Below are 27,853 nucleotides of genomic sequence, written 5' to 3'. Positions count from 1 at the left end.
ATTGACTAAAACTTGAATTCAAATTAGTTGTCCTAATGCTAATGAGATTTCTGGTGAATCACAAATAGTTTGAAGCAGGCCTGTGTTCCTTTGTAGCCACCAGTCTTTGATTAATAAAAGGAAGTAGTTATTCTTTCTGATTCCCTAGTTCTTTGCAGTATTTAGAGTACTGTATCTCTGTTGTAGAATAGAACTTGGTGCCTTAGATTTAAAAACTTTTTATACACTAGCTCTTTTATATAAAAGGCAGAGACAGTCATCCTAACAGATGTGTTTCTGATATTTTTCTGTACAAATCTCTCATGTTGAAACACTGTTACACTTTCATATAAATGTGTGCTCTATGCAATAAACTTGGCAGGTAAAGCAAAAAAATAATAATACTACTAATAATGTGCCAATCAGCTTACTTTCCCCCCACGAAGGCTGACATTATAACCACTGAACAAGTTTTTACTACTTATATTCCAGCTCTGACAAAGCTACAAAAGACCAATTATAGGTACTACAAATTGCTTCTCCTTCCTCATTTCAACATTAATTTATGTAAACAAAAAATGATGTAGAGGAATAAGGAACTGCCCTCACAGACTCGCTACAATCGTTACCTCGTGCCACCACAAGTCAACTGTGAGCTTAAATTCAGATGTTCCTCAACTCTTGCAAAAGATGGAATGCCTGGAAATCCCATTATCATCACAGATTAAGAAATACTAATATACTTGGCATAATGATATGAGAAATTAGTTATTTCATATTAGATTCCAGAATGCACGTGGAAGAGACATCAAAGTTTAAGGAAAAATAGTGTAAGTTGAAAAAATCCTGAAAATCAAGAGAATTATGGGGACTTCCCTGGTGGCGCAGTGGTTGAGAATCCGCCTGCCAATGCAGGGGACACGGGTTCGAGCCCTGGTCCGGGAAGATCCCACATGCCGCGGAGCAACTAAGCCCGTGCGCCACAACTACTGAGCCTGCGCTCTAGAGCCCGCGAGCCACAACTTCTGAGCCTGCGCTCTAGAGCCCGCGAGCCACAACTACTGAGCCCGCGTGCCACAACTACTGAAGCCCGTGCTCCGAAACAAGAGAAGCCCGCGCACCGCAAGGAAGAGCAGCCCCCGCTCGCCGCAACTACAGAAAGCGCATGCGCAGCAACAAACACCCAACACAGCCGAATATAAATAAATAAATAAATTTACACAGAAAACTATGTTCAACAACTTGGACTTTCCTCCTGTGAACTAAGAAATGGCCACCTCCGCCGTCTGCCGTGATTAGGCCGCCCTGGCGTAAACGTGTGCACGGCACGACACGATGAGCGGCTGATACGGACGTGCACACGTGCAGCCGGCCTGGCCAGCAGAGGGGCCATCTCCGCTGTGTAGCTCGGGCTCTTGACCACCTCCACCCTGGAGGTCAGACCTCTGCCTTAACAGAACTCCAGTCTCCTCCCACTCTCCACACATCACAAGCTTCCACGGGACATGTACCGTCACTTCCCATCCACCACTCAATCCCTTGGCTCCAGGCGCACCGAACCAAGGTCCACACTTATTTCCTCACAACCACCTGTGCAGCTTCTATGACCTTGGGCTCGCCTGGAAAATCCTTCACAGCCTCCTGGTCTACTGGTGGGTGAATTTCTACTCCCCTAAGACTTAATACACACCCACCTAGGAAGTCCCCAGACTCAATACACACCCATCTAGGAAGTCCCCAACCTCAGCAGTGCTGGCCTAGGACAGCTGTCACAGCACTGATGAATCACTTCCTACTTGTGACATGACAGACTGGTGAGCTGCTTGAGGGACAGACGTCTCAATGAATCCCCAAGGCCTGGTAAATAATAACTATTTCATTAAAATGTGATACCAACAAGAACTATTATTAGCCATTGCACTCAACAGTAAAGGTACGTTCTTCCACTTCATCCACAAAACAACTTCGAGAAGCTATTATCCACATTTTACAGATGAGGAAACTGTTACCAAAAATGGGGTGAGGAGAGGGAACAGCCCATATAATACAGATATCAAGGAACTATCACCAGCGTCCACATTTCCATAACTCTACACTAGTCTCGATCAAAGTGCTTTGAGGTAATTACAATTCCTTTCCACTACATATAAAACTTACAAAATACGTAACAAAGCTAAAAAAAAAAAAGTTTTCAAATGAGTCAAGAAGGCATAGTCTTTCTGTGTTTTGAAAAGGTTACTGTACCTTTATTTCAAATAGCTCATTTAGGGTGGAAGCATATGCCACTATTACTTTACATAATATGACTTTATAAGACTTGAATTTCAAACATCCCCCAAGGCAGACCTTATTGTGTTCATTTAACTCCCCCCAAAATCCACCTGGATAAAGTTTTTTCAGGGCAACAGTAAATTTTTTAAAAAAAGAACAGACTTGTTGTTTCAAGGTGGAGCGGGGCAGGGGAGGGATGGATTGGGCATTTGGGGTTAGCAGATGCAAACCACAGAGATTGGATAAACAACAAGGTCCTACTCTACAGCACAGGGAACTGTATTCAACATCCTATGATAAATCATAATGGAAAAGAATTTTTAAAAAAGAATTTATATATATGCTTAACTGAATCACTTTGCTGTACAGCAGAAGTTAACACAACATTGTAAATCAACTACACTTCAATTTTAAAAAAAAAAGCAGCATGGTGAGTCTTCATAAATAAGCTAAAATGATAGCGCTAGGAGGTTATAGCTGGTTTTGTTTTTATTTTACATCCTTTTTCGAGAGGAAGAAAACTGCAACAAGTTGGCAACCAGGAAGTCCTCTTAATGTTTTTTTTTAATTTTGGTTTTTTTGTTTTCGAGTGTCTGTGAAAGCCGCGGTGGGGGGCAGGGGGGTCTGGGCAGGACTGTGTTAACCACATAGCACTGCAGCTGGAGAGACTCATTTTGAACCTCAGCCAAGATATGCAAAGCTAATTATGGAACTGTTAATTACTAAATGTTTAAAAGGTTATTTGAAGGTGACTAAGTTTCCACCAATATTGCAAAAGAATGTGAATAATTTTTACCATAAATTCAAGTCCTCACTTGTTCAGAGCCACATGCTAATACAGTTTGAAATTGGTTTTTCAGTAATAAATGTGTATTTTTTTAACCTCCAAATTCAAATATCATTGTTATGAAAGCTAAATGCTTGTGGCCAGTCATTACTTTGTGAGACATGCTTTTCAAAAGTGCACCCAGACCATTTAGTTGTGTTTTACGAACAAAAACTACTTAAGGGACAAATTATTTATTACTAGAGCCCCAAAATGAGCCAAAATATAATCAAAGTGTAAGTTGTCAGATGAAAATATAAGACTGCTCAAAAACAATGATAAAAAAGAGATGGAAAATTTATCTGTCATAGACACAATTCTTCCACTAGATTTGAAAGTTAAATATTCACCAGAGATACTCTTTTGTGCAGATTCTCATAATTTAAAGTTCTCTGGGCTAAAGGCACTTTTTCAGCCCTCTCATTATGACTCAAGACATATTCTACTGAGTGACTTTTGCAAAGAATTAAGTCTCGTACTGTTAAGAGCTCTCCAAGGACAAATTCATGAATTAGCAACTAAATCAAAAGGTGTAATAGCCAAAAAAAAAAAAAAATTTCAGTAGTGAAGAACAAAGTAATATTATTAACTAGGAAGGGATGAGGCAGGAGCTGTTTTACACAAACCATTTTAAAAAGTAACTTTTACAACTAGCTAAAAACACATCATATTAAATCTTTAAAGTAGAAGAATATTCTGCAATAGATGTTTCACCTGAAAAACTAAAAACAGGCATTTAAACACTCTACCTAAGCAATCTGAAAGGGTCTGAATCCAGTAAGTTAATAATATGGTTTAGAAAAATCATTTTATTGTTTAAAGACTTGGGGGGAAAGCTGTTTGTAATTTATTTACATCTTTCACTTCACTTAATTGCTTAGGTGACCAAGCTTCCCATGTAAGTGATTAAAGACATAAACCCAAACAGGTTGATAAAGCAGTTACTTAATAAGAGTCCTGTTTCTCAACAGAGGTGCACTGAAAAACATTAATAGAACATTTAGTGCCCCTTATTTTCAAGGAGGTTTGTTACTGAGAATACAGTGCCCCGATGACTAGAACTTAGCCACTTTCCAGACACACAATATGGGACACACACTGGATTAAAGATGGCTTTTCTTGTCCTCTCAGAGGATCAGGTGAAATAGTGACAGCCCCTTAAATATGAATATGTGAGATTTAGCTAAAAATTCGAGTGACGATTTTGTTTCTCCTTGCCATTCCCCCTCTAGTGACGTGCCTAAATAAACGGGAAAATGGGTTTCCATTTTCCAGGTGGGCATGAAAAGCTTCCTAATTCCATAACACTCTTCAAAGTTCCTGTGTTTGCACTGAGGCTCTCCCCACCCCCAGATTCTCTTCGAGCTAACTTCTTAGGTCACACGAGTGACAGCACGATTACTTCTAGGCAACTGAGTGACCTCGTACAAAACCACGTCTTCACAGGGTCTGGGAGACAAACTGGGCTGGTAGGGTTAAAAAAAAAGAAAAAAGGAAGAAAATGAATTTAACAAAACATATTTATATATTTTCCTCTTTTCTTTTAAGGCACCTTTCTTTTGCCTGCCATAAGAATCGTACAAACTCCTTCACCAAATGTATCCTCAGAAACAGAAGGAAGCATGACAGCAAAACTTTCCTAATTCATATCCATCTGTCCATATCCAGTTTATTTAATAACTCTGCTTTTATATTACAAACTTCTAACCCTCGAGCACTCAAGAGAAAAGACAGGGCAGAAAAACTTCCAGCCCTTGCATTCACAAAGCACTCAACAGAAAAGGCACCTGCTACCAAAACATTTTTTTTTTTTTTTTACTTCTGAGTAAATTTCAAACTTTCAGAAAAGTAATTATTTTTGACAAGCCAGGTGAAGGTGGAAAACATTCACATTTCCATCTACTTTCTCTTTAAAATAACAAATAAACATGTAGGTCCGCATTAGTAATAACCAAGGGAGCATCAGTGTTAATACGGTGGACACTTAGGAATGTTCAAAATGTTTGGTAGGCTTCTCTAAGGTGACTTGTTCTATGAAGGTTTGGTGGGGGAAACGTGCTGCTTTCAGACGGTCAGCGAAGCGTTCACGTTGTGGTGTCAGTAGCAAGTGGCCCACTTCTGACTCGGGCCAAGTTCTGTGCTGGTCAGTTTTCACTCTGTTCTCCACAACCCGTGCGTAAACAGGGAAGTTTAACAGCTCATTTCTCTGGCACAGTCCGCACGCGGTCACAGTGGAGGTTCTGTCTCTTCCAGTTTTGTTGGGGGACACACCCCCCTCCACCCACCTTTTAGTAGGTTTCGAGTCATTGCTATTCTAATCAACCAACCGGAGATTCCACTTCCCCGCTCTCTAATTTCCACTAAAGGCCTCTGACATCATTTTCTGACCTGCCTCGCTAGGTTCTAATATTCTCAGCATGTGTGATTTCACTTGGCACTTCAAACTGAAAGGCATTGAAGCATTTCACCGAAATGGGCTTTTCCATCACACTGTGACTGGGAACGTGCATTTTCAGCTGCGGAAGACTGAGTGACTGACAACTTACAACCAACAGGAGATGCAGAAGGCACCTGAGAAGCAGTGCAACAAGAGCAAAGAGCACGACCTGCCTTGTTTTCAATAAAGTAATCCTTTGGAATAGGAACTTTCTGGAGACACTGTGAAATGAATTTGCCTTGCAAAACTACCACCCATCTTCCACAGTCTGGTAAACGAGTGCAATCTACCTACGAACCCCAGATGTGACGGCTCCATCAGAAAAAAATGAGAAATCAAAAACCGTACCAGGTGCCATTCCTGGGCCTTGTCCAAAGGCAGCCAATGGAAGAATCTGTTTTATTCTCTTTTCCCCGCATTAAATAATGACAATCAACAGCAGAGGAGGAGAGCCTCTGGCTCTGCACAGATGCCATCCAACACCTAACAAGCGAAGCAACTCCTTCAATCCTTAGGATCATTAGATCCTAAACGTCCGATGGGCCCAGGGATCAGGAGGACTTATTTGTCTTAAGACGGCTGGCAGCAGGATCACCATCCCAACGCTTAGGAGCATGCGTCATTACCCAGTCAGCAGCGAAAAGCAAAAAAAATCAAACCACCACATTTTTATAAAATTTCCCCCTCTCTAGTCCAACTTGAGACGACCAGATCCACCACCATCAGCAATTCCTCCACTTAAAGCCAGAGAAAAATAAGCCTGAAGGTAAACGAACGTATAAAGGTTAACAAACTTATCTAATTTTGACAAGGTTGTGCAACACCAAAAGAAACCGCGGGGTGCCCTTCCCGGGGCTCTATCTGAATATGCCTGCTCTGCAGTTCTGTCTGCAGTTGAAACTAAAAGCACTAACCTAGCTATTCAACTTCCCCCCCCCCCCACCCACCGCAACCTCTTCCTTGAAAAGCGGCATCACTTTTCCAAAAAAAAAAAAGAAAAGAAAAGAAAATAGTAAACATACAAACATCTCAACGTTTTACTTTAGAAGGCCACCACGGGTTCGCGTTCCGCAGAGCCCTGCAAGTTTCCTCCTACACCTCTGCAAACGCCGAAGAACTCTGAAGGTACGAGGGGCCACAAGCACGGGGAGGAAGGGCGCCGGCGGCCGGGGTGGGGGCAGGAGGGGCCGGCCGAGGGGAGGTGACTGCCCCCCGGCCCCCGCCCCGAGAGGCTCCCGGGCCCGGCGCGCGGCTGGGAAGAGGGGACGCTCGGGAGAGACCTCCCTGCCCCGCGGGGCGATCGCAGGAGCAGGTCGGTACGGGGAGGGCGGCGAAAAGGAGAAGATCCAGGGGAGGAGGAAACGACGCCAGGACGTCCAGGGGAGACGCGGAGACGCGAAGCCCCTGGAAGCTGGGGACCCAACGCGAAGCGCGGGCGCGCGGGGCGAAAGGCGTGGGCAGGGAGCGCGCAGCCGACGCGGGTCTCACCTGGGGGGTCCTCTCGGCCGGGTTCTTCATCACCGCCTGGCGGAAGCTGTTATCCACGTAGGACGCCATCTCCCCCCGCAGCCCGGGCCGGGGCCGCTCCGCGCCCTCGGCCGCCGCCTCCCGGCCCAGCGCCGCCGCCGCCGCCGCCGCCGCCGCCTCCGCCCTGCGCGCTCCGCCCGCCTCGGGCCAACCAGCCAAACCGCGGCGGCGGCGGGGCGGGGGGCGCGCGAGGCCCGAGGGTCCCCGCGGCGCCCGGCTGCCGGGAGCTCCCGCTTCCTCCGCCTCCCCCGCGCCGCGCGGCTGGGAAGGCTCCCCACGGGCCCGGGCTCGACACGCCTCCCCGGCTCCTCTCGGGGACGGCGGCGGCTCCTCCCGGCCCCCGCCGGCCTGAGTTATTTTTAGGGAGTTCGAGCGGCGGGGAGGGGTTGGCTGGGGCGCACGGGCCTCGCGCTCCTCCGCGCGCAGGGCCGCCCCCTCCTCTCGGGGGCTCCGGGAAGCACTCGGGGGCGCCGCGGCCGCCGTCCGAGGACGGGCTCAGGTCCGGGCGCTGCGAAGCCGGGTCGCCTCGGCCGCCGTCCCGGCCGCCGCGCCGGGGCTCCGTCTACTGCGCTCGGCCGAGCCCCCCGACGGCTGCTGCATCCCCTCGGGCCGCCCCGCCGCCGCCGTGCGCTCCGCCGCCGCCCCCCATCTGCGCGCGCGGAGAGGCCAGAGCGCCCCCGGCTGCGCGCTCGGCCCGCTGGCTCTCGGCAACTTTGTTCCCGGGCTGCGGACGCGGAGGGAAGGGGCCGCGGGCACCGGGTCCGGACTCCTGGCGGCGGGCGTCGCGCACAGCCCCCCGGAGAGTGTTTGGGAAGCGGCGACTCCCCTCCTCTTCCCCGCCTCTTCCTCCTCCTGCGCCCCCGCGCCGCCCCGCCGCGCTCAGGGAGGAAGCGGCCTCCGGGGCCGGGCGCTTTGTGCTGCAACCATGGTGAAGAGCGAGTGACGGGCCGGCGGCCACTGGGCGCGCGCCGCGTCGGCGGGGGCGGGGCGTCCGGCGCCGGGTCCCGCCCCCGCGCCGCCCGTCCGCCCGCCGGCCGCGCCCTCGCTCCGGAGCGGCACCTTCGGCGGCCCAGGTGAGCCGCGCGCCGGGCCGCCGCCGACCGCCGCGCCCGGGCCGGGCTGGAGGGGGCCCCGCACCACCTGGCCCCGGGGAGGCGGCGCGCCCCGGCGGCCGGGCCGAGGGCGCAGCCTCCCCTCCGGCGGCTCACGCCGCGCCGCCTGCCCACACCCCACGCGCGTCCCGGGGGGCCTGCCGCGTCGCGTCGCCCCTCCAGACCGGCCCTGGCGCCAGGCCTCGGCCGCCGGGGCGGCACGTCGACCCGGAACAGAAGCCCGGCCCGCAGCTCGGGCCGCCCTGGGCAGTCGTTTTGAACCCAGGGGCTGGCTCCGAGTCGCTCCAGAGGCGATCAGTCCTCTAGGGATTTATTTGGCTTCTCCTTAACTTGCTGCAGGACAGCGTTCCTCTCCTGCCTCCCGTCAGACACTTAAGTGACCACGAGACGAGGGAGCTGGAAACGTGCCAGTTCCACCCTAGGCCAAACACCACCCCCAGACGGGCGAACACTCCAGATTCAAAGGTGAGACCCGGACAGCAAGTTCTGTGACATAAGCAGAAACACTGGCACATGCGGCTTGGCTCGAGCCGGGTAAACGTCCAGACCCCGGGTCCGACCCGGACTCACTTGGTGCAGAGGCACCAGGACAGAGCCCTTTAATATGTCACCAATCCTGCTGCGTCCTCCCCCCTCACACGCCCACCCGCGAGCCAGGTGGAGGTGTGTAAGGCCAGCCAAGCAGCGGGAACAGCTCTGGAGTCCTGGTCCTAGAGCTTGATTTTCACCTGGCTCCCCTTCCCCACCCGCGTCAAGTTCGTGCTTTGCTGTCTTCATGGAGGCCGCACTCACAGGAGGATTGCTACTGTCAGGACCTACCACGTTGAACACTTTTCAAATTTTCAAACATAACTTTTTCGACATCTAGTTTATTGTAAACACTTGGAATAGGTTATGAACGAACATTTCAGGGTCCTAAAGTCACCTGTGTGGCATTAAACAGATTGTGTGGCTTCCAAGAGAAGGGACCGTCCTGGCCGAACCTCCTGAAACAATCTGAGTTACAAATTATCTCTCTAGACCCTTGATGTTACCCTGTGCTCCAACTGCTTCCCCATATTTCTCTCGAACCCCTTAGTTGAAACCCAGCATCCAATTCTTTATGATCTAGACTACCACCACCTTGAATAAGTGCCATTACAGCTCTGTGAAGAGAGAGGAGAAGAAAAGTCAGATCCAATGAAGTGAAAAAACATACCTGACATCTCCATCTGGTGCCCAGTAGACATCTCAGAATTCACCTGCGCAAACCAGGCTCCAGATCTCCTGCCCCAGACATGCCCCGCCCACAGACTTCCACATTCCTGCCAATGGCATCTACCTCTGTCACCCCTTGCCCAGGTGAAGAGCCTTGGCGTCTTGACTCTTTCCTTTCTCATACCGCGCCCCCCTGCCCCGGGTTTCAGTAAACCTGTCAGCTCAAGCTTTAGAGTACCATATCTGGAATCTAACCTCTACCCACCACCTCAACGGCCATGACCTTGGTCCACGCCAGCAGCATCTTTTGCCTGAGCTTTGCAGTAACCACTTACCTGGCCTCTTTCTGCCCTTGCCTCCAGCACCGAGGGAGTCGGGGTGAGTCTTTTCACTCCAGCTCATGTCATTCCTCTGCTAACAACAACAACAAAAAGTCCATTAGCTCCCCATCACTTTTAAGGTGAAAGCCAAGGTCCTTATTTATCATGGCCTAAATGACCTATAGACCTGGTTCTCCTTCCCTCCCCACCCCCGCCCCCTTTATCTCTCTGACCTCATCTCCTACTATTCTACCCCCTGCTCATTTCCCAGCCACACTGGCCTCCGTGTTGCTTCTGGAACACAGGAAGCAAGCCACAGTCTCATGGCCTTTCCCTCTGCTGTTCCACTGCCACCTGAATTAGTGACCCACTCCCCTAGGCCACCAGAAAACAAAACCAAACCAAACCTAGAATGGTGTTCCCTCCCCTCCTTCATATCTTTATTCAGATGTCACTTTCCCTGTATCTCCACATGCCCTAGCCCTCTTCCTTGCTTTGCTTACCACCATCTGACATACGACGGATTTTACTTACTTGATTTATTTATTGTTTCCCTCCACCATAATGTAAGCTTCTGACGTCAGTGATTTTTTTGTTCCTTTTTGTTCACTGCTGCATCCCCCAACGTGATGTAAATGAATGAATAACTATAGTGTTACCTTGTATGTGTATGAAACTGATACATACATTACCTCTGATGGGGAAGGGGAGGCTAGGAGAGAAACTGAACCTCTCTGAGCCTGTTTTCTCTTCTTTTAAAAGCAGATAAAAATGGCATACCCTGAAGATTTTAGAGGATCCAATAGAATCCATGCAACGTGACAGTGACGTGTAAAGTGCTTGAACCACGGTATGTGCTCGACAAACGGTAGTTATTTTTAAGATCATCCTCATCATCCCAACCCTTTGAGGTCACTGGAACAGTTACTATCATCCTGTTTACAGATGAGGCAACTAAGACTAAAATAGGTTATGTGACTTGCCCTAGTTCCAGGCCTGCCTGGAAGTTTGGAAGGGCCCAGGGCCAGCTAATGTAGACCCCATCGTAAATTCCTAAAGCTGTAAATGAACTGGAACACAGTGTGGCAGTGACTACTGGCTTCTGGCCTGAAACTCACAGCCCATTTTCTTCCCATCTCTGCTCCATCACGTATTACAAAAAGGCTTATCCACGCGAGGACACCCTAGCCTGCACACCGTACCCCTCACAAAAGCTACCCCCTGGTGATTCCTCCAGAGTTAGTCCAGCCTTGGACAGTCAGGCCTGGAAGCGGCAGGGCAGTCAGTTCCAGGGCCCAAGGTGTTCAGAAAGCATGGAATTCCTTGTCCCATGGGGAGGGTGAAGCCGGAGCAGGGCCCCTCAAAGCCTAGGCAGTGGGCAGGAACTCAACTCACCTAGGCCGCACAGCTGGAAAGCTGTGAATTACAGATGCAAACCCAGCTCTTTTTCTTCTGAGTGCTCTGCTGTGATACTGAATTGCCCCACTGACCTCAGGTGAGGCCTAATAGTATGTCATATCCACCAACAAAACGACTAACTCGCTGTCAACCTCTAAGCTATCATTTAATTTCAATTAATAATTCAGTTAATTTTCTCACTATTTATAATCTACTTATGTAAGTACGTTAATAATGCCATTCGGCATCTAGGACACCTGATACTTGGCATGCATTGCTTTGTTTTATATATTTTATATAATATATTTTATATAATAAAATACATTATATAGGTTAGGTGTTTACAGTCATCTTTTAAAGTGAGTAGATTTTTTTTTTTAATTTTTTATTTTTTTATTAACATTTGAAGAGGGAAGAGATATGGGAACATATGTATATGTATAACTGATTCACTTTGTTATAAAGCAGAAACTAACACACCATTGTAAAGCAATTATACTCCAATAAAGATGTTAAAAAAAAAAAAATTTGAGCACCAACAGTATGCTGTGTACACCATGGGTGACAGAATTAGACACAGACCTGCCAGTTTGCCAATTAGCCTAAACCAAACTGCTCCAATAACCATAAAGTAAGCCATTTATTATGCTGCTTCATAAAGGCAACAATATGTATAAAGATGAGAGTTTCTTTGTTCTGTTTCTACAACCATCATATTATCTAGAAAGTCATTAGGGGATAGAGAGACAGAACACTGGGTTTTAAGTCTAGAAATGCATTTCAAGTTCTGGCCTTAATACCATTCGACTTGTAACTTCAAAAAGCCTTGATGATTCCAACAGTAAAACCTAATATTAATACATCTCTAAATATATTATATAGGTTAGGTGTTTACAGTCATCTTTTAAAGTGAGTAGATTTTTTTCTTAAATTCCTATGGGTCCAGCTACAACATAAGAGTAATATACATCTACATCTATCTATCTATAGTCATTTTGTTCAAAAAAACACCTTGAACGTTCGCTGTTCAGTCAATAAATATTGATATTTATTGCATGCTGTGTACTAGGTACTGATCTCTATGTTTGGCGTACCAATGGTGGAAAAGACAAGCGTGCTTCGTTTCCTGGCCTCGTGGACCTGACTCTGTGTGCCAGACATTTGCCTAATTTACTCACCTCATCTAGGAGAATGGCCAGGGCGCTAGGATCCAGGAAGCTGCACTGTTCTAAGACAGGAGATCCCTCTCGTTACCATCTTGTCCAGCTGTTACAACTGTCTGAAAGCAAGGTTTAGAGCTGAGAGGGGCTGAATTCTAGTAAAGGTGTTCCTCCCATGAATCTCACGCCTCCCAGACCATTTTTATTCACATTGTTTTGCAGTTACTTGAACCTCAGGAGAGTGGAAGGCTATAGTTTAGACACTGTATCGCTTTCAACAGAGCACACTCCAGTAGGAAATATTGTATCTACCTGCAAATAGCATTCCAGAGTCCCTGGTGGAGAATACAGTTACAGAGCCCAGGGAGAGACAGTGTGTACATAGCAGAGAGCTCATGAAACAAGTTAGATGAAGTGTATCCAATACACAATTAGACTCAGACTCTTAGGTTTGATTTTATAGGAATCCTAATAAATTCAGAGCTGAGGATGCTGTCACATGAGTAAGAACGATGCTAATGTAGATGTCAGCTTGATGTGTAGATATTTTGGACTTGATTCTAAAAGAAGAAACCATTTTTTCCTAATTTATCAATATTATGACCTTGGTTCTGCCTTGGCCACAAAATTAAATAAAAATATAAATCAGAAATATATATTCGAGCTAACAAATAAAACTGTTTTATCCGGTTACACGATTGCATCCCGCACCCTGACATAACCACTTTCTTCTGCTGATGTGTTTGCGTTTGAACTATTGGACCAGTGGGAAAGCACAGCCTTCTTTATTTCCTGATTGTGAGAAAGCTGATGCTGACATTTCTTGAAGGAAATGCGTTGTTAAACTTTTGATCCACTGTCAATTCCTTCTACTGTTGCCTACTGTTTGGCATTTATTTTTATGAATCGCCCTGTGGAAGTGTATTGCAAAATCAGTCTGCCAATTTTAAGGAGACCTCTAAAAGGGTTTAGGTAAAGTATGCAGATTCAGGGGGGTTTTTTTGTTTTGTTTGTTTTTTTTAAGCCTGAAAATAGGTAAAATTAAGGACTTCAGTTCAAAACCTAACCATGTAATTGCCACCACACAGTCAATGAGTGTTTAATGCATAGATTTTAAAAGCCCATACTGGATATCATGAATGCTTAAATTAATTATGCAGAGAGAAAAAAAACCTTCCATTTCAAACATGCACAATGGAACATAGTATAAAATTGTATCTGGGTTTCTCCAGTTATGTTAAAGTGGTTACATACAACTGAAATTACATCCACAAGCACACTGGTACGCAGTGCAGAATTTGTAAATGTGTTCCAATGAAGAAAAGCAGCTACAATTATCACCAGCTCTGGTCTCCAAGTGGTATTCAAGGGGAAAGCAAGTGTGCTATAATACAGCTGTCTGCTATAAGAGCTGCAAAATCAGATAAGGTCTGTGAGGGGAAAAAAAAAAAAGCAGTATTCTTGACCAGCTGTGATTTTTTTAAACACCAATACTAACAATCATTCTGAAGTCATGATTATTTAATATTTGTTAAACCCAAGACTAGTGCTAGACACCATATGTACATAAACAACGACAGAGAGTCTGTGCGTTGAGCTTGCAAATCTAAATTAGGCAAAGGAAGTGAAGGGCAAACAAGGGCGTGGGAAACATGCACTAAGGGCCGGTTTGGAAAAGGAGGCTATTTTGTTGCATTGTATGTTAGTTTTAACTATCAGAAGGTGCATTATTTTGCAACACAAAAATTTAAAGGAGGGAAGTCCGGGGTGGGGAGGGGGTGGGGGCCAGGAGCACATTGCCTTTATGGGGGTTGAAGGAGGAAACCTTCAATATGAAGATATATCAAGTTAGAGACCTGAAAGAGGAAAGCACCAGTAAATGGCAAAAAACAAGACAAAACTAAAAACAAAAAAACCTCTGACCATTGGCTGGGATCTGATACAAGAAGCAGTAAAGATAATAGGTGAGATATCGCTCAGAAGAGAACCTTCCAAGCCCTGGAGAGGCACATCACGATGGTCCTGGCCATCCTTAGTGTTCTTCTTATATGAACATTTTACTTATCACGTAAGTATGACCAGTGATAAGTGCTGGTAAGACATTTAAAACTGAGTTTGGTTCCGTCTCATGCTTACCTCACCTACGAGGAATGAGCCTGTGGCATCATAGCTGTCTGTAGGAATCCAAAGGTAATTAAATCAGGGTAAAGACCGGAGCAAACTCACAGTACTCCACCCAGACCTGGTTGGGTGCCTCAGAGACAGGGCTGTTGACACAGAAGATAGCATAGAAGTGATTGGACTAACAGAACTTTATCACGTTGCTGCAGGGGGAAAAAAAATGTCATCTTTTTCCCAGTGGAGTCAATAAAATGCAGCTTTATAAGGGCTGAGTGGAATATATGATATAGTGGGAAAACCTTAGAATCTACTATCACACAACCTTGAATTTGAAAGCCTTTTCTGACAGACATGAGCTCTGTGACCTTAAGGAAAGAGCTTAACCTCTCTGAACGTTAGTTTCTACCTTTGTAAAATATAGTTTAAAAATATCTTCCTTGCTAGATTACTATGACAATGACTCAAAACAGGATTTATGAAAGTAAATATTCAGGAATTCCCTGGCGGCCCAGTGGTTAGGACTCTGTGCTCTCACTGCCGAGGGCCCAGGTTCAATCCCCGGTCGGGGAACTGAGACCCCACGTACAAGCTGTGCGGTGCAGCCAAAAAAAAATTTTTTTTTTTACTTTAAAAAGTAAATACTCTTTCTCATCTCTCCCTTCCCCTTAAAGGAATAGCTTTAGTCAAAGAATATTTACATGGCCCTTCAAATTCCTAGGAAAGAAAGATTTTAGGTTAAAAATATTGTGGCCTAATTGACTTTACATACAGAATTTTGAACTTAGAGATAGTTCTTTTATTTAGTCTATTTTAGTAAATAAACTTTAATTACTTGTAGCAAGTAGCCCAGAACCTCAAAGGTAAATAACGTTTTATCTGGGGCAGTGGTTCCTAGCTGGGGGTGGTCCGCGTTTTCACAAGGCTAAGAGTGCTGGCAGAGCTGGGCAGGGCTGCTGTCTCCAGAAAGAAAGCCTTCTGTGTTCCACAGGGCAGAATAGGAGCTGCTTGTCAGGTGCATCAAACCCAAGTCTGATGGCATCTCTGCTTTCATCAAATAAATGAAAAACCAGAATTGACTCTTACACATATTGAATCTATTGCCAGGTTTATGTCCATTTCAAAAAAGCAAGGGATGATTGCCATCTACTAATCCGTGTGTTATTGTCCCATTTTTTTATTGTCCCATTTTTTGTGTCAGAATTATTGATTCCAAATATGAACATGTGTAAATCTGCACCTAGCACTCCAACGACTAAATCTAAACAATATGTATAAACAAATCAAATGAACCAGAGATCCAGTTTAATTACAGACTAAAATTCACAGTGGTAGGTTTTTTTTAAATGTATTTTGTTGAAGTGTAGTTGATTTACAATGTGTTAATTTCTGCTGTACAGCAAAGTGATTCAGTTATACATATACATATTCTTTTTCATATTCTTTTCCACTATGGTTTTTCACAGGATATTGAATATAGTTCCCTGTGCTATACAGTAGGACCTTGTTGTCTATCCATTCTATATATAATAGTTGGCATGTGCTAATCCCAAACTCCAAGTCCCCCAGCCCCTCCCTCTTGGCAACCACAAGTCTGTTCTCTACGTCTGTGAGTCTGTTTCATAGATAAGTTCATTTGTGCCTTATTTTAGGTTCCACATATAAGTGATACCATATGGTATTTGTCTTTGTCTGACTGACTTCACTTAGTATGATAATCTCTAGGTCCATCCATCTTGCTGCAAATGGCATTATTTCATTCTTTTTGTGGCTGAGAAATATCCCATTGTATATATGTACCACGTCTTCTTTATGCATTCATCTGTTGATGGACATTTAGGTTGCTTCCATGTCTTGGCTATTGTGAATAGTGCTGCTATAAGCATTGGGGTACATGTTTCTTTTTGAATTATAGTTTTCTCCTGATATATTCCCAGGAGTAGGATTGCAGTATCATATGGTAACTCTATTATTAGTTTTTTTAATATATAAATTTATTTATTTTATTTATTTATTTTTGGCTGTGTTGGGTCTTCGTTGCTGTGTGCGGGCTTTCTCTAGTTGCAGCGAGCAGGGGCCACTCTTCATCGCGGTGTGCGGGCTTCTCATTGCGGTGTCTTCTCTTGTTGCGGAGCACGGGCTCTAGGTGCACGGGCTTCAGTAGTTGTGGCTCACGGGCTCTAGAGCACAGGCTCTGTAGTTGTGGCACACGGGCTTAGTCGCTCCGCAGCATGTGGGATCTTCCCGGACCAGGGCTCGAACCCGTGTCCCCTGCATTGGCAGACGGATTCTTAACCACTGCACCACCAGGGAAGCCCCTATTATTAGTTTTTTAGGGAACCTCCATACTGTTTTCCATAGTGGCTCCACCAATTTACATTCCCAAGTGGTATGTTTGTGACAGTTGCAATTTGCATATTTTTAACAAATTTTCAGATCAAATCAATCTGTGCCTTACCTGGCCCATCATGGGCTAAAGAATGATGCTCCAAGAGTTCTCCATGGTCTCGGCCCAAGGTTAGTGGCAGGGTTACAAGCTGGTAACCGAGTAGAATCTGTGCAAACTTAACTTGAAGCATTTCTTCCACCCATTTATCTTTATGGTGATTTTAAACACACACACACACATTCAAGACATGCTTTCTGCAGTTTAAGACAACTTCCATCAAGATCTATGGCAATTTGTGAACACAAAAGCACTGCAGAATTTTTAGAACAAATAGTAGCAGCAGCACTGGCCCTGGGTCCTAGGCCAATTGCTTTTCTCCCGACAATAATACTACAAGAGATCTCAGCAGAGCACCTGTTTAGCTCTTTGTGTGATTAAAGCATCTGCAGTCTATGCTACTATGTCAGATGCAAATTTAGCTGTGCGTCTCTTTCCTGGGACCTGTCAATATTAGAGTGCCTTCCTTTTGCTGGCCAAGATATTCCTTTGACCTTTCTTTTAAACACAATGAAATGGGAATTGGAGAAAATAAAGACTTTCTGAAAGGGTTTCAATTCTTTCTCCCCACCCCTACCCCTGGTCAAACAAAGTGCCAAACAATGTCCAGACCATCCAGTTGTCACTACACGATTTCTGTCCTTGCCCAGAAGTGGGATTCTTTTGAAGGACTCTGGGTCCAAGGTTGGGCCAACTCATGCAAATCTGGAGACTGACTAAACCAGGTCAGTAACCTCTGTGAACAAGGCTAGGCAACCACTGGTGGTAGGGAGGGATAGGAAGCAGGATATGAGTTCTGACCACTTTCCTTGTTTTCTTTCAGAAAGAAATTGTGAGTCCATGGCAATATCCAGTCACAACTCTCGTACTTAATTTGGGAAATGTTGGAAACACAAATCAAAAGGCACTAGCAGCCCTGGTTTCTAAACAAAGAGCTTCCAGCAGGAAATTTCAGATGCTATATATTCTTTCTCATGTGCAGTTCACCGTCAGGAGGGGGGTACTGAGTCCTGGGCGTATATTGTGCAAGAAAAATTAACACAAGCAGTGAATCCCATCTTTTCTTGTGAAGATCAATAGTCATTACCTAACAATGCCAGGACTCTTAAAGACCATTAAGTTTTTTCCAAGGCATTTCCCCAGATGGGCTCCTGGCAATTCACTTATGTAACTAATAACAGTGGCTGACAGGTATTGAGTGCTCGCCATGCCAAGCACTGTTCTGTGTCCTCCAGATGCACCGTCGTAATCAATTTTCCAATGACCCAGTGAGGTGGGCACTGTTACCATACATGCTTTACAATTAGTAGGAGCTGAGACTTGAGGCCCCAGAGCCAGGAGCTAAACACATGCTCTCTGGTGCCGAAGCACACATGTTCAGCCCTCATTGTGGGGTTCTCAGATCTTCCTTGATTTACTTCTTAAACTTAGAACAAGAACCAGAATTAACCATTTGATGGTAATTAAGATGGCTTTTAATCCTCAGCCCTATTTTCTTCTGTCCCTGGGAAATGTGACATTCATGACAAATGTGATGATACCAAACCTGAATTCCAACCCAGACAATGCCTCAGACCTCCAGGCTTGCCCACAGGACATCTGCATAAAGATGTACACAGATACCTCAAAATAGGCATGGCCAATAAAAACAAATGAAGTACTTAGGGCTACATACCAGAGCTGTATGCAGAAAACTGCAAAAACTCTGATAGAAGAAATCGAAAATGTCTAAGTAAAATAGAGAGGAATACCATATTCATAAATCAGAAGACTCAATATTAAGATGTCAGTGTTTCCCCACTTATTTTATTGAATCCGTGCAATGCCAGTCAAAATCTCAGCAAGCTTTTTGGAGTTATTGACAATCTGATTCCAAAATTCATATGGAAAAACAAAACACTTCTGATAAAAAAAAGACCAAAGTTGAAGGACTCACATTACCCAATTTTAAGACTTACTATAAAGCAACATTCATCAAGGCAAAGGATAGACACATAGACCGATGGAACACAATAGAAAAACCAGAAATAGACCTGCAAAAATATAATTAACTGATTTTTGGCAAAGGGGCAAAGGTAATTCCATGGAGAAAGGGGCCTTTTCAACAAACTGAGCATCCATATGCAAAACCAACACATTCAAATTCGAACTCAATATCTTTCCTCTGAAATCTCTCTCCAGGTGTATCCATATCTTGGAGAATGACATAACCATACACCTAGTTGCTCAGGCAAAACCAGGCGTCATCTTTGATTCACTTTCTCACTTTCAGTCCGTGAGTTCAATCCTTAAAATTATGTTGAATCAGGGAATTCCCTGGCAGTCCAGTGGTTAGGACTCCATGCTTTCACCGCTAAGCAGTGGGTTCTATCCCTGGCCGGGGAACTAAGATCCCACAAGCCACATGGTGCGGCCAAAAAATATATATATATATATTGTTGAATCACTCATTAAATTATGTTGAATCGCAATGCAATCCCCCCTACTGCCATTGACCTAGTCTGGGCACTCTTTCCCCTGAACCTTATCTCCTGTCTCCGATCCCTCCCCCCACGCGCATGCATACACACACACACACACACACACACACACACACACACACACACACACACACACGCACACACACAATGCCTCTGAAGGAGCAGCATGGGAATTTCAGAGTATTCCCACGCAATTAGCAGAGGAAACTATTGCTTCCCTAGCACCATTTGCAAAAGTGATACCTGTTCAACATTTTTTAAAAGAACATGTTGCCATGATGCTATTTATGAGAATGATGAAAAGATATTACAATTAGTCATGTTGAAAGAAGGACCATAAGTTGTATAGAGCAGGCAGGCAAGGGTAGGACCTCTTTACCCTGCAGCTGCCTCCAAAGTGCAGGCCCCATCTTTCGGTGGGTACCTGGCCAGTGCCTGGCCCTTCCCCCTGGCTGGCTCCCCTCCTGTTAGAAACTGCCTGGGCCTTCGCACAGAAGGATCTTTGAAGAAGGCAAATCGATCGTATAATCCCAAAGCTGAAAGCCCTTCCTTCAGTGGCTTTCTAACACTTACTCCATAAGATATAAGCCCCTTGTTTCTTACTCCAGAGACCTGTCAAGTTTTCTGCTCCACCACTTTCCACCCACATAACTTCTATTCCAATCGTTCCTAACAATAGGGTCTACAAGGATTTGCCAAACTCTCTTAATTCCTCAATGCCTTGTGTATTCACCTCTTGCCCAGAAGTCTCTTCCCTTCAAGGTTCACCCGCAAAATTCTTAACTCCTCTTCAAGTCCTTCCTAAGCACAGGTCTGCGGGCAGGTGATGTTACGTAGCAAGATGGAACAAGTGTCCAAGACGCATGCGTCCTAACCTAGATTCTGTCTCGCTACATACCAGCTGCTTGCCCAGAGGCAACTCACATGCCTCCCATGAGCTTCAGGGCCTATTTAAATGGAGACAATATTAGCTAGATAACAGGGGCGAAGCACCTGGGAAGGGAGTTTATGGCCACTGGCAAAATGTTTCAGCCGGGCAGATCTGTTAAAGTATTTTCTCCGAGATTTGTATTGCTATGTCCAGGCACCTTTCCTACTGGTAATTTGTTTGACTTCTGCCAAGCCCACCCTCCTTTACCCCTGCTTAAGTATAGCTGTTATAGTTAGGACTCTCCTGGTCTAGGACCACTATTATTGTTCTTGTTGCTGTTACCATCATTGTTGATTATTGTATCATTATCCCCTGATTCCTCACCGCTCCTCCCCACACACAGCAGGTAGTGTAGGACTTCTCACTTTGTGCTCCCAAAGCAGCTTGCATGTACCATACTTACGATACTTCTTACATTATTCTATAATCATGTGTTATACGACTGCCTCTCCAGGTGACCCTGAACTCCTTGAGGACACAGTCCATGTATTTTGTGTGTGTTCTGAGCACAACACTGGCGCTGGCTCAGAGCAGGCCATCACTAAATTTTTAATAATTGGATGAATAAAGGAAGAAACTATATTTTATTGATTGGGAGAGAATAAGAAATATTGCTTTATTGATTCCTAGCAGTTTCTGAGCTCCTAGAAATCTGATGTTGTAGAAGAAATTCATCAAAAGAAACCAGTTAGCTGGCTTTTAAAGGGCTGGACTTCCTCAGAAAGCAATGGGCATTTGGCCAGTGACTTCCAGGGCTGACTGAACTCAGGTCTTTATGTGTGTGTGTGTGCCTAAATCCGTTTCTCTAAATGACTTAAGATGACTGAAATGATCTTTAAAGCTTAGATTTCTTTGATGAATCTAATGAATCAAAGCAATAGTCCTCCAGCTATCTTACAGACTATGGAAAAACCCCAAATACTAGCTCCATATAATATCAACTGTGTTTCTTTTGATTCTTGGCATTCTAGTTTTAGTGATTATGTGGTTTCTCCCGTACGGAAAAGTTGAAAAAACAGTACATATTTTACCACATTTTTGTCACATTTTGAATTTTCTCTATATATATCTGTCTTTGTCTTTCTCTTCCTCTCTCTCTCTCTCTCTCTATCTCTCTCTCTCTCTCTCTCTCTCTCTCTCTCTCTATATATATATATATATACACACACATAACACACACATTTTTTTTTTTTGCTGAACAATTTGCAAGTTACAAACATCATGACAGTAAACCCCTAAATATTTCAGCATACACTTCCTATTGATGAGCACATTTCCTATGCAATCACAATACCAGTATAATTCCTAAGAAATTTAATTTGATTATATCTAAAATTTGGTCTATATTCAAAGTCTTTCGATTGCCCCTAAAATACCTTTTTATTGTTGCCAATGATTCCAACCAGGGCCATGCATTTCATTTGGTTTCTTTTCCTTTTGAAGGGAGACTAAAGGAGCAGCAGTGGACTCATCTTCATGATGTGAGTGAGCAGAGACGTTTAGACGTGTTACTGGTATTTACACTAGAGATGGTTTGTAGGGGCTCCAGCAAACTGAGGACATTTAGAGGTGTGTCCATTAGTAGGGAGTGTTGAGTAATGGAATAGACAGACTAAACAAGTACATATTTAGGGCACCAGCATAGCAGGGACATTTTAAAAAATATATTTTGGAAGAATTCAAGAGAAAGAAAGTGGAAAATAAAGGAAGGGAGGGAGGGAGACAGGAGAGGAGAAAGAAAAAAGGAAGAAGTGTCAGAAGGAAAATCAGAATTTGTTGGACTCTATCCTATAAATTAGTGTTTTTTTTTTTTATTGTTACTGTTGTTTAGAATCGCATATGGGGATGAGGCACTGGGTTTTTTTCAGTGTTTAGGATTCCTTTTTTTTTTAATTTAATTTTTATTTGCTATTGGGGTATAGTTGATTTACAACATTGTGTTAGTTTCAAGTGCACAGCAAAGTGATTCAGTTATACATGTGCATATATCTATTCTTTTTCAGATTTTTCCCTTATGGGTTATTACAAGATATTGAATATAGTCCCCTGTGCTGTACAAGATTATCTATTTTATATATAGTAGTGTGTATCTGTTAATCCCAAACTCCTAATTTATCCCTCCCCCCGACCTTTCCCCTTTGGTAATCATAAGTTTGTTTTCTATGTCTGTGAGTCTATTTCTGTTTTGTAAATAAGTTCATTTGTGTCATCTTTTTAGATTCTGCATGTAAGTGATATCATATGATATTTGTCTTTCTCTGTCTGGCTTACTTCATTTACTATGATAATCTCTAGGTCCATCCATGTTGCTGCAAATGACATTATTTCATTCTTTTTTATGGCTGAGTAATATTCCATTGTGTATATATACCACATCTTGTTTATCCATTCCTGGTGTTTAGGATTTCTAAGGGTCTGTGACCGGGGTCTGTGAAAAGACAGCCCAGCATGATCTGGGGGCACCTGACCTAACCAGGAACAATGATGTGTGGTGACCACAATGGGAAGGTGATATCAGCCAAAAAAGTGTCTAAGTTCAAATATATGCTTTTAAAAAAACTAAATATAATTTCTTATACAACAGGATGAGTGGTGGGTTGTCTTAAGGTAGATGCAGGGTGAGTTCAACCCTGTTTAACCTCAGGTGTCAAGCATTGTTCTGGTTTCTATGAGGAAGTTTTGTAACACAAAATCCATTTGATAGCTTTGCCCTGCATATATCCAAACTATAAGATTGCTCCACCCCCTATAGAAATAGTGCACAGGGCTTCCCTGGTGATGCAGTGGTTAAGAATCTGCCTGCCAGTGCAGGGGACACGGGTTCGAGCCCTGGTCCGGGAAGATCCCACATGCCGCGGAGCAACTAAGCCCGTGTGCCACAACTACTGAGCCTGTGCTCTAGAGCCCGCAAGCCACAACTACTGAGCTCGCGTGCCGCAACTACTGAGCCTGTGCTCCTAGAGCCCATGCTCTGCGACGGGAGAAGCCACCACATTGAGAAGCCCATGCACCGCAACAAAGAGTAGCCCCCGCTCGCCACAACTAGAGAAAGCCCGCACACAGCAACGAAGACCCAACGCAGCCAAAAATAAATTAATTAATTAAAAATAAATTAAAAAGGGAGATAACCTTCTAAAAAAAAAAAAAGTGCACAAACTTTTGTAATCGAACCTCTCCTCTAAGCATACCTCTTCATTCCACACCAAAAGATAATTCATCCTCACTTGTTTTCTTAAATTTGTAGATAGCTAGCTAGTTCATAAAACACAGCATATTGACAGGACCTAATCCTTAGTTTTTTGACCAAGCAGCTTTGAGTAACTTCAACGAGTTCCTTAAATCAAAATACCAGATTTCCCTGGCGGTCCAGTGGTTAAGATTCTGCCCTTCCACTGCAGGGGGTGCAAGTTTGATCCCTGGTCAGGGAAGTAAGATCCCACATGGTGTGGCCAAAAAAATAAAAAATTTTAAAAAATCAAAATACCATAGTAACATTTACTGCACTTACTTGTATGTAACTGTGTAGTTAAACTGGGGAATGTTGTCCCCTGTGGTTCCAGAAGCACTTTAAAAGTAATGGAAATTACAGTGCACTCTGGAGAGATTGATGAGAATATTAATTAAAATCAACTTGTCCTAGTATTCGTTTTTCCAGAATTGAAAAGAATGATGAGTATGGGAAACTGACATGTTTTCAAAATATGACTGCTTCTCAAAGCTATGCTTTTAAACAAAGTCTAATGAATCTTCAGAAAAGATGATTTCTCTGGGAACATCGCATTTTTACCTCAAAAAAATGACACCATCATTTATACTTAGCATACATGAGGGTCTCCGCTGAATTAATGAAATATGAAAGAAAGAAGGCAATTTCTGACAGTATCTGTGAAATCTGTAGCATTTCGTCTCCCAAGGCATGGTCTATTCATAGTTTTACTTTGATGTGCACACACAATATGTATTAACATTGACAGGAGTTAAGCACGCAATTTAAAGGAGAAAATTGTACCATTTTGAATCCATCTCCCAGATGATTAAAAAGCATCAAAAGACTACATTTAAATAGAAATATGAATATAACTTAAAATACCAGGAGCCAAGAAATTCAGCTCTGATGATGCTTTCGGGAAGCGGGTGGGGTCACGGAGATGCACAAGTTTCATTTCATAGCTGGTAAGCGCTTCAACTGTGAAACTGCATCAGTTATTTACCTGCCAATTCACAGCCAGAATTGTTCCTGAAACCTAGTTTTCCTTACGAGCAGATTAATTTCATTTATGAAAATGTAGTTGAAATTTTTTTTACTAAAATTGTATGTATTTTATTTGAAGATGATATTTCAGCACTTCACCAAATACCATTCTTTTTTTTTAACCTGTTAATTGTTTTATTTATTAATATACATGAATTATATAAATGTATTATTAAATAAAATAAATTGGAAAGTAATTGCACAGATAATTCAAAGAGGAGAAAGCACATAGAGCTTAAAAATAATTGTAAAAATTTTCAACCAACAGCATATCTAGTTCGTCCTTCCAAATTTGCCCTGTCTTGCTGCAGATACTAGAATCCGAGGATGCTCAAGTTCCTTATATAAAAGGGTGTAGTATTTGCATAAAACCTATGCACACCCTCCCTGATACTTTATATATATATATTATTTTTTTCAAATACCGTTCTTAACTTCCCACTCCCGGTCTTGAGACCCTTCATCTTTTCCGAACTCGTATTTGGTCATCCCTCCCCCCATAAGGTCCAAATACAAAACAACACACACACACACACACACACACACACACACAGAGGAAAGGTGAATTGTCAGATTTACATTCTCCTTCCTTCTACTCGATTTTTTTCTTTAGGGTTTTTTCTCCTCAATTAGAGTAGAAGAACAATTTTTCAAGTGTGCTCGTGTAAGCCAGGTGCATTACTTGTCTGTGTCGTGTCTCAATGGGGACAGGACGGGAGGAGATGGGAAAATCAAGATTCTAGCATGCTATACACTTAGAATCTCAGGCTCTTCTTGACTCATCATTTCATTTCCAAATTGATTATTAGGAAGTAATCATGATGAATTCGGCGATTGGGATTGACATGTATACACTGATGTGTATAAAATGGATGACTAATAAGGACCTGCTGTATAAAACAATAAATAAAATAAAATTCAAAAATTCAAAAAAAAAGAAATAATCAAGAGTTATTTGCAGCACTGTTTACAATAGTAATAAAAAAGTGATAACAGGGAATTCCCTGGTGGTCCAGTGGTTAGGACTCGGGCTCTCACTGTGGGGGAAGGGGAGGTGGAGTGCCCAGGTTCAATGCCTGGTCTGGGAACTAAGATGCCACAAGTAGTGCAGCACGGCCAAAAAAAAAAAGAGTGATAACAATCTAAGTATTCAGCAATAAAGGGCTTATTAAATAAATTATGCCAAAGCAATACAATAGAATACTATGCAGCTATTAAAATCAAATTTTCAAGGTTGTTTATTAACATGAGTATATGCTCACATTGTATTTAGCGAGAATAAAAAAGTAGGCTCCAAACCTAAATTTACAATGATCTCCCAATTTTTAAAAAGGGATAGATAGATAGAGACATAGAAATAGAAACAGGGGCAATTTTCAGGCACTTCCTTATATAGAACATCAAATTAGAGCAGAGCCTAAAATGAAATTCAGTATTCCCAAATTTGTTCTTTAAATGTACGGTAGAGCCCTGGCTGGTAAAACCAACCAATTTACCAACCAAAGGGCAACCACAAAAATCCCAAGTCTTCTTGACGAAAAATCAATGTTTAATGCATCCATTTGGCTTTTAGATGACAAATTGGTTTATCAATTGGAAATATTGATCTAGTAACAAGGTCCTGTTTGAGTTGTGTTGTGACCGGCTCTGTCCCCGCAGGGAAAGTGAAGGGTTTGTCTTTTTACTGCCAGCCTCTCCCGTGGTGTCCTACCCATGGATCCCTCACGCTTTCTTCACCTCATCCCCATCCATCCTCTGCTAAAAATTGCCAGGCTTGGAAAGGTTCTCGAAAATTCATTCAGCCTAAGATAAAGTGCTGACCAGCTTAAGTACCTTCACTGCAGGTATTGGCATTTAGTAGGGGAAGAGCCCTGAATCCCCCAAAGTTTCTCCACTGGGACACTATTTGCATTTGGGGCGGGGCTATTGGAGGGCCAGGGTGAACGCCCCGCCCCATCACCCTGAAAATCACAAAGTTCATGTAGGTCCAGGATCATCGTTTTCTATTCCGGACACTGGCTGATTGCTCAGGAGTTCATTTGTCTAAAGAATATGTACTGGGGACCCACTCCAGGCCAGACACCGTTCTGGGATTTCAGGGCATCCTCTGGTCCTCACGATTCCTGCACAGGAATCATGAAATAAAACACGTAAGACACTGAAGACTTCATTTAACAGAAGTGATTCATATGCTGTTCATTCTAGTTTTTTTTTTTTTCTCTAATTTTTTGAAGCAAAAATTAAAAACAAAGGTTAGATCTAACTTGGAAAGATCCATCTCACCAGGCTTCTGCTTTCGTTCACATACTTTTGCGCCTTGTCATTTACCTGTGGACTTGAGACTCCAGATCACATCCCCTCTGTAAAATGAACAAGAAAATGAAAGTGCCACCGGCTTGCCACCACAGTAGACCATTTGCATATCTCGGTTTCAGTCGTGCATTTGAGAGGATGGTGCTTTGTTCCATTAAATTGGAGCCTCTGGGTTTTTTTTTTTTTTTCTTTCTCCCAGATGTTAATAACCACCACTCTGTTACTTAAGAGGTTTTGTCTAGGTAATTGAAGATCTCTTCACATCATGGTTGAATATAAAGTCCTAAATGAGTCATGCAGTGAACTTGGGTCTTTTGAGTTTAATGAGGTCAGTTTTAATGAAGGAAATTATTTTTTTGATAAATTTTAAAACTGTAAAATAAAAGTTCAATTATACATTCCTAATATAGCCACTTAAAATAGAATATAAGCTTATTAAGTAATGAGAATAATTTATAAAAACTATTACAAACCTCAAAGTTCGGGTTAAAAAACAAAGAAGAATCCCCCTAGAAACACTCTCCTAAGAGAAAAACTCATTAAAGGAAAACTGTTTATTTATTATCGTTTATATGTTATCTTTTAAAAAAAAAGAACATCTGGATTTCACCCCAATTTTTTTGTTTTAAATAGTGAAGTGTATTCAATTTGTGGATGAAAATAATGTTTATTTTATTTTTATTTTTAAAATTTATTTATTTATGTATTTAATTTATTTATTTGGCTGTGTTGGGTCTTCATTGCTGCGCGTGGGCTTTCTCTAGTTGCGGCGAGCGGGGGCTACTCTTCGTTGCGGCGCACGTGCTTCTCATTGCTGTGGCTTCTCTTGTTGCGGAGCACGGGCTCTAGGCACGCGGGCTTCAGTAGTTGTGGCTCGCGGGCTCTGGAGCACAGGCTCAGTAGTTGTGGTGCTGAGCTTAGTTGCTCCGTGACATGTGGGATCTTTCCGGACCAGGGCTCAAACCCGTGTCCCCTGAATTGGCAAGCGGATTCTTAACCACTGTGTCACCAGGGAAGGTCAATACTGTTTATTTTAAAGGGAACTTTTTTCTTAATATAATGGTTGTTCCATTAATATTCTAGCAA

At 43.4% G+C, this 27,853-nt stretch overlaps 2 protein-coding genes across 23 annotated transcripts in view; one reads left to right on the top strand and one right to left on the bottom strand.

Annotated features, from left to right (window-relative positions):
- The window catches only part of RAPGEF2 (Rap guanine nucleotide exchange factor 2), a 251,541-nt gene extending 241,149 nt beyond the window's left edge, over window positions 1-10,392 (bottom strand). For 8 of the 13 annotated variants that reach the window (XM_082391286.1, XM_082391291.1, XM_082391300.1 and 5 more), the window contains exon 1: window positions 7,002-7,132. In XM_082391286.1, coding sequence (XP_082247412.1) covers window positions 7,002-7,070 — 69 coding nt within the window. In that variant the 5' untranslated portion in view covers window positions 7,071-7,132. Of the gene's footprint in view, window positions 1-7,001; window positions 7,133-9,684; window positions 9,764-10,203 lie in introns of those variants that run through there. The other 5 variants (XM_082391304.1, XM_082391301.1, XM_082391303.1 and 2 more) reach the window with 4 other exon arrangements.
- The window catches only part of SPMIP2 (sperm microtubule inner protein 2), a 163,630-nt gene continuing 142,316 nt past the window's right edge, over window positions 6,540-27,853 (top strand). For 4 of the 10 annotated variants that reach the window (XR_014244441.1, XR_014244443.1, XR_014244444.1 and 1 more), the window contains exons 1-2: window positions 7,975-8,617; window positions 10,435-10,519. Coding sequence is in view for 2 of the 10 variants with exons in the window: in XM_082391366.1 (XP_082247492.1) it covers window positions 21,679-21,683 (5 nt within the window). In the remaining 8 variants the exon portion in view is untranslated. Of the gene's footprint in view, window positions 6,826-7,974; window positions 8,618-10,434; window positions 10,520-19,378; window positions 21,684-27,853 lie in introns of those variants that run through there. The other 6 variants (XR_014244445.1, XR_014244446.1, XM_082391366.1 and 3 more) reach the window with 4 other exon arrangements.

This window comes from Balaenoptera borealis (assembly GCF_965194805.1).
Source record: "Balaenoptera borealis genome assembly, chromosome: 4".
Taxonomy (NCBI): Eukaryota; Metazoa; Chordata; class Mammalia; order Artiodactyla; family Balaenopteridae; genus Balaenoptera; species Balaenoptera borealis.
This window is presented reverse-complemented; position numbering and strand designations above follow the sequence as displayed.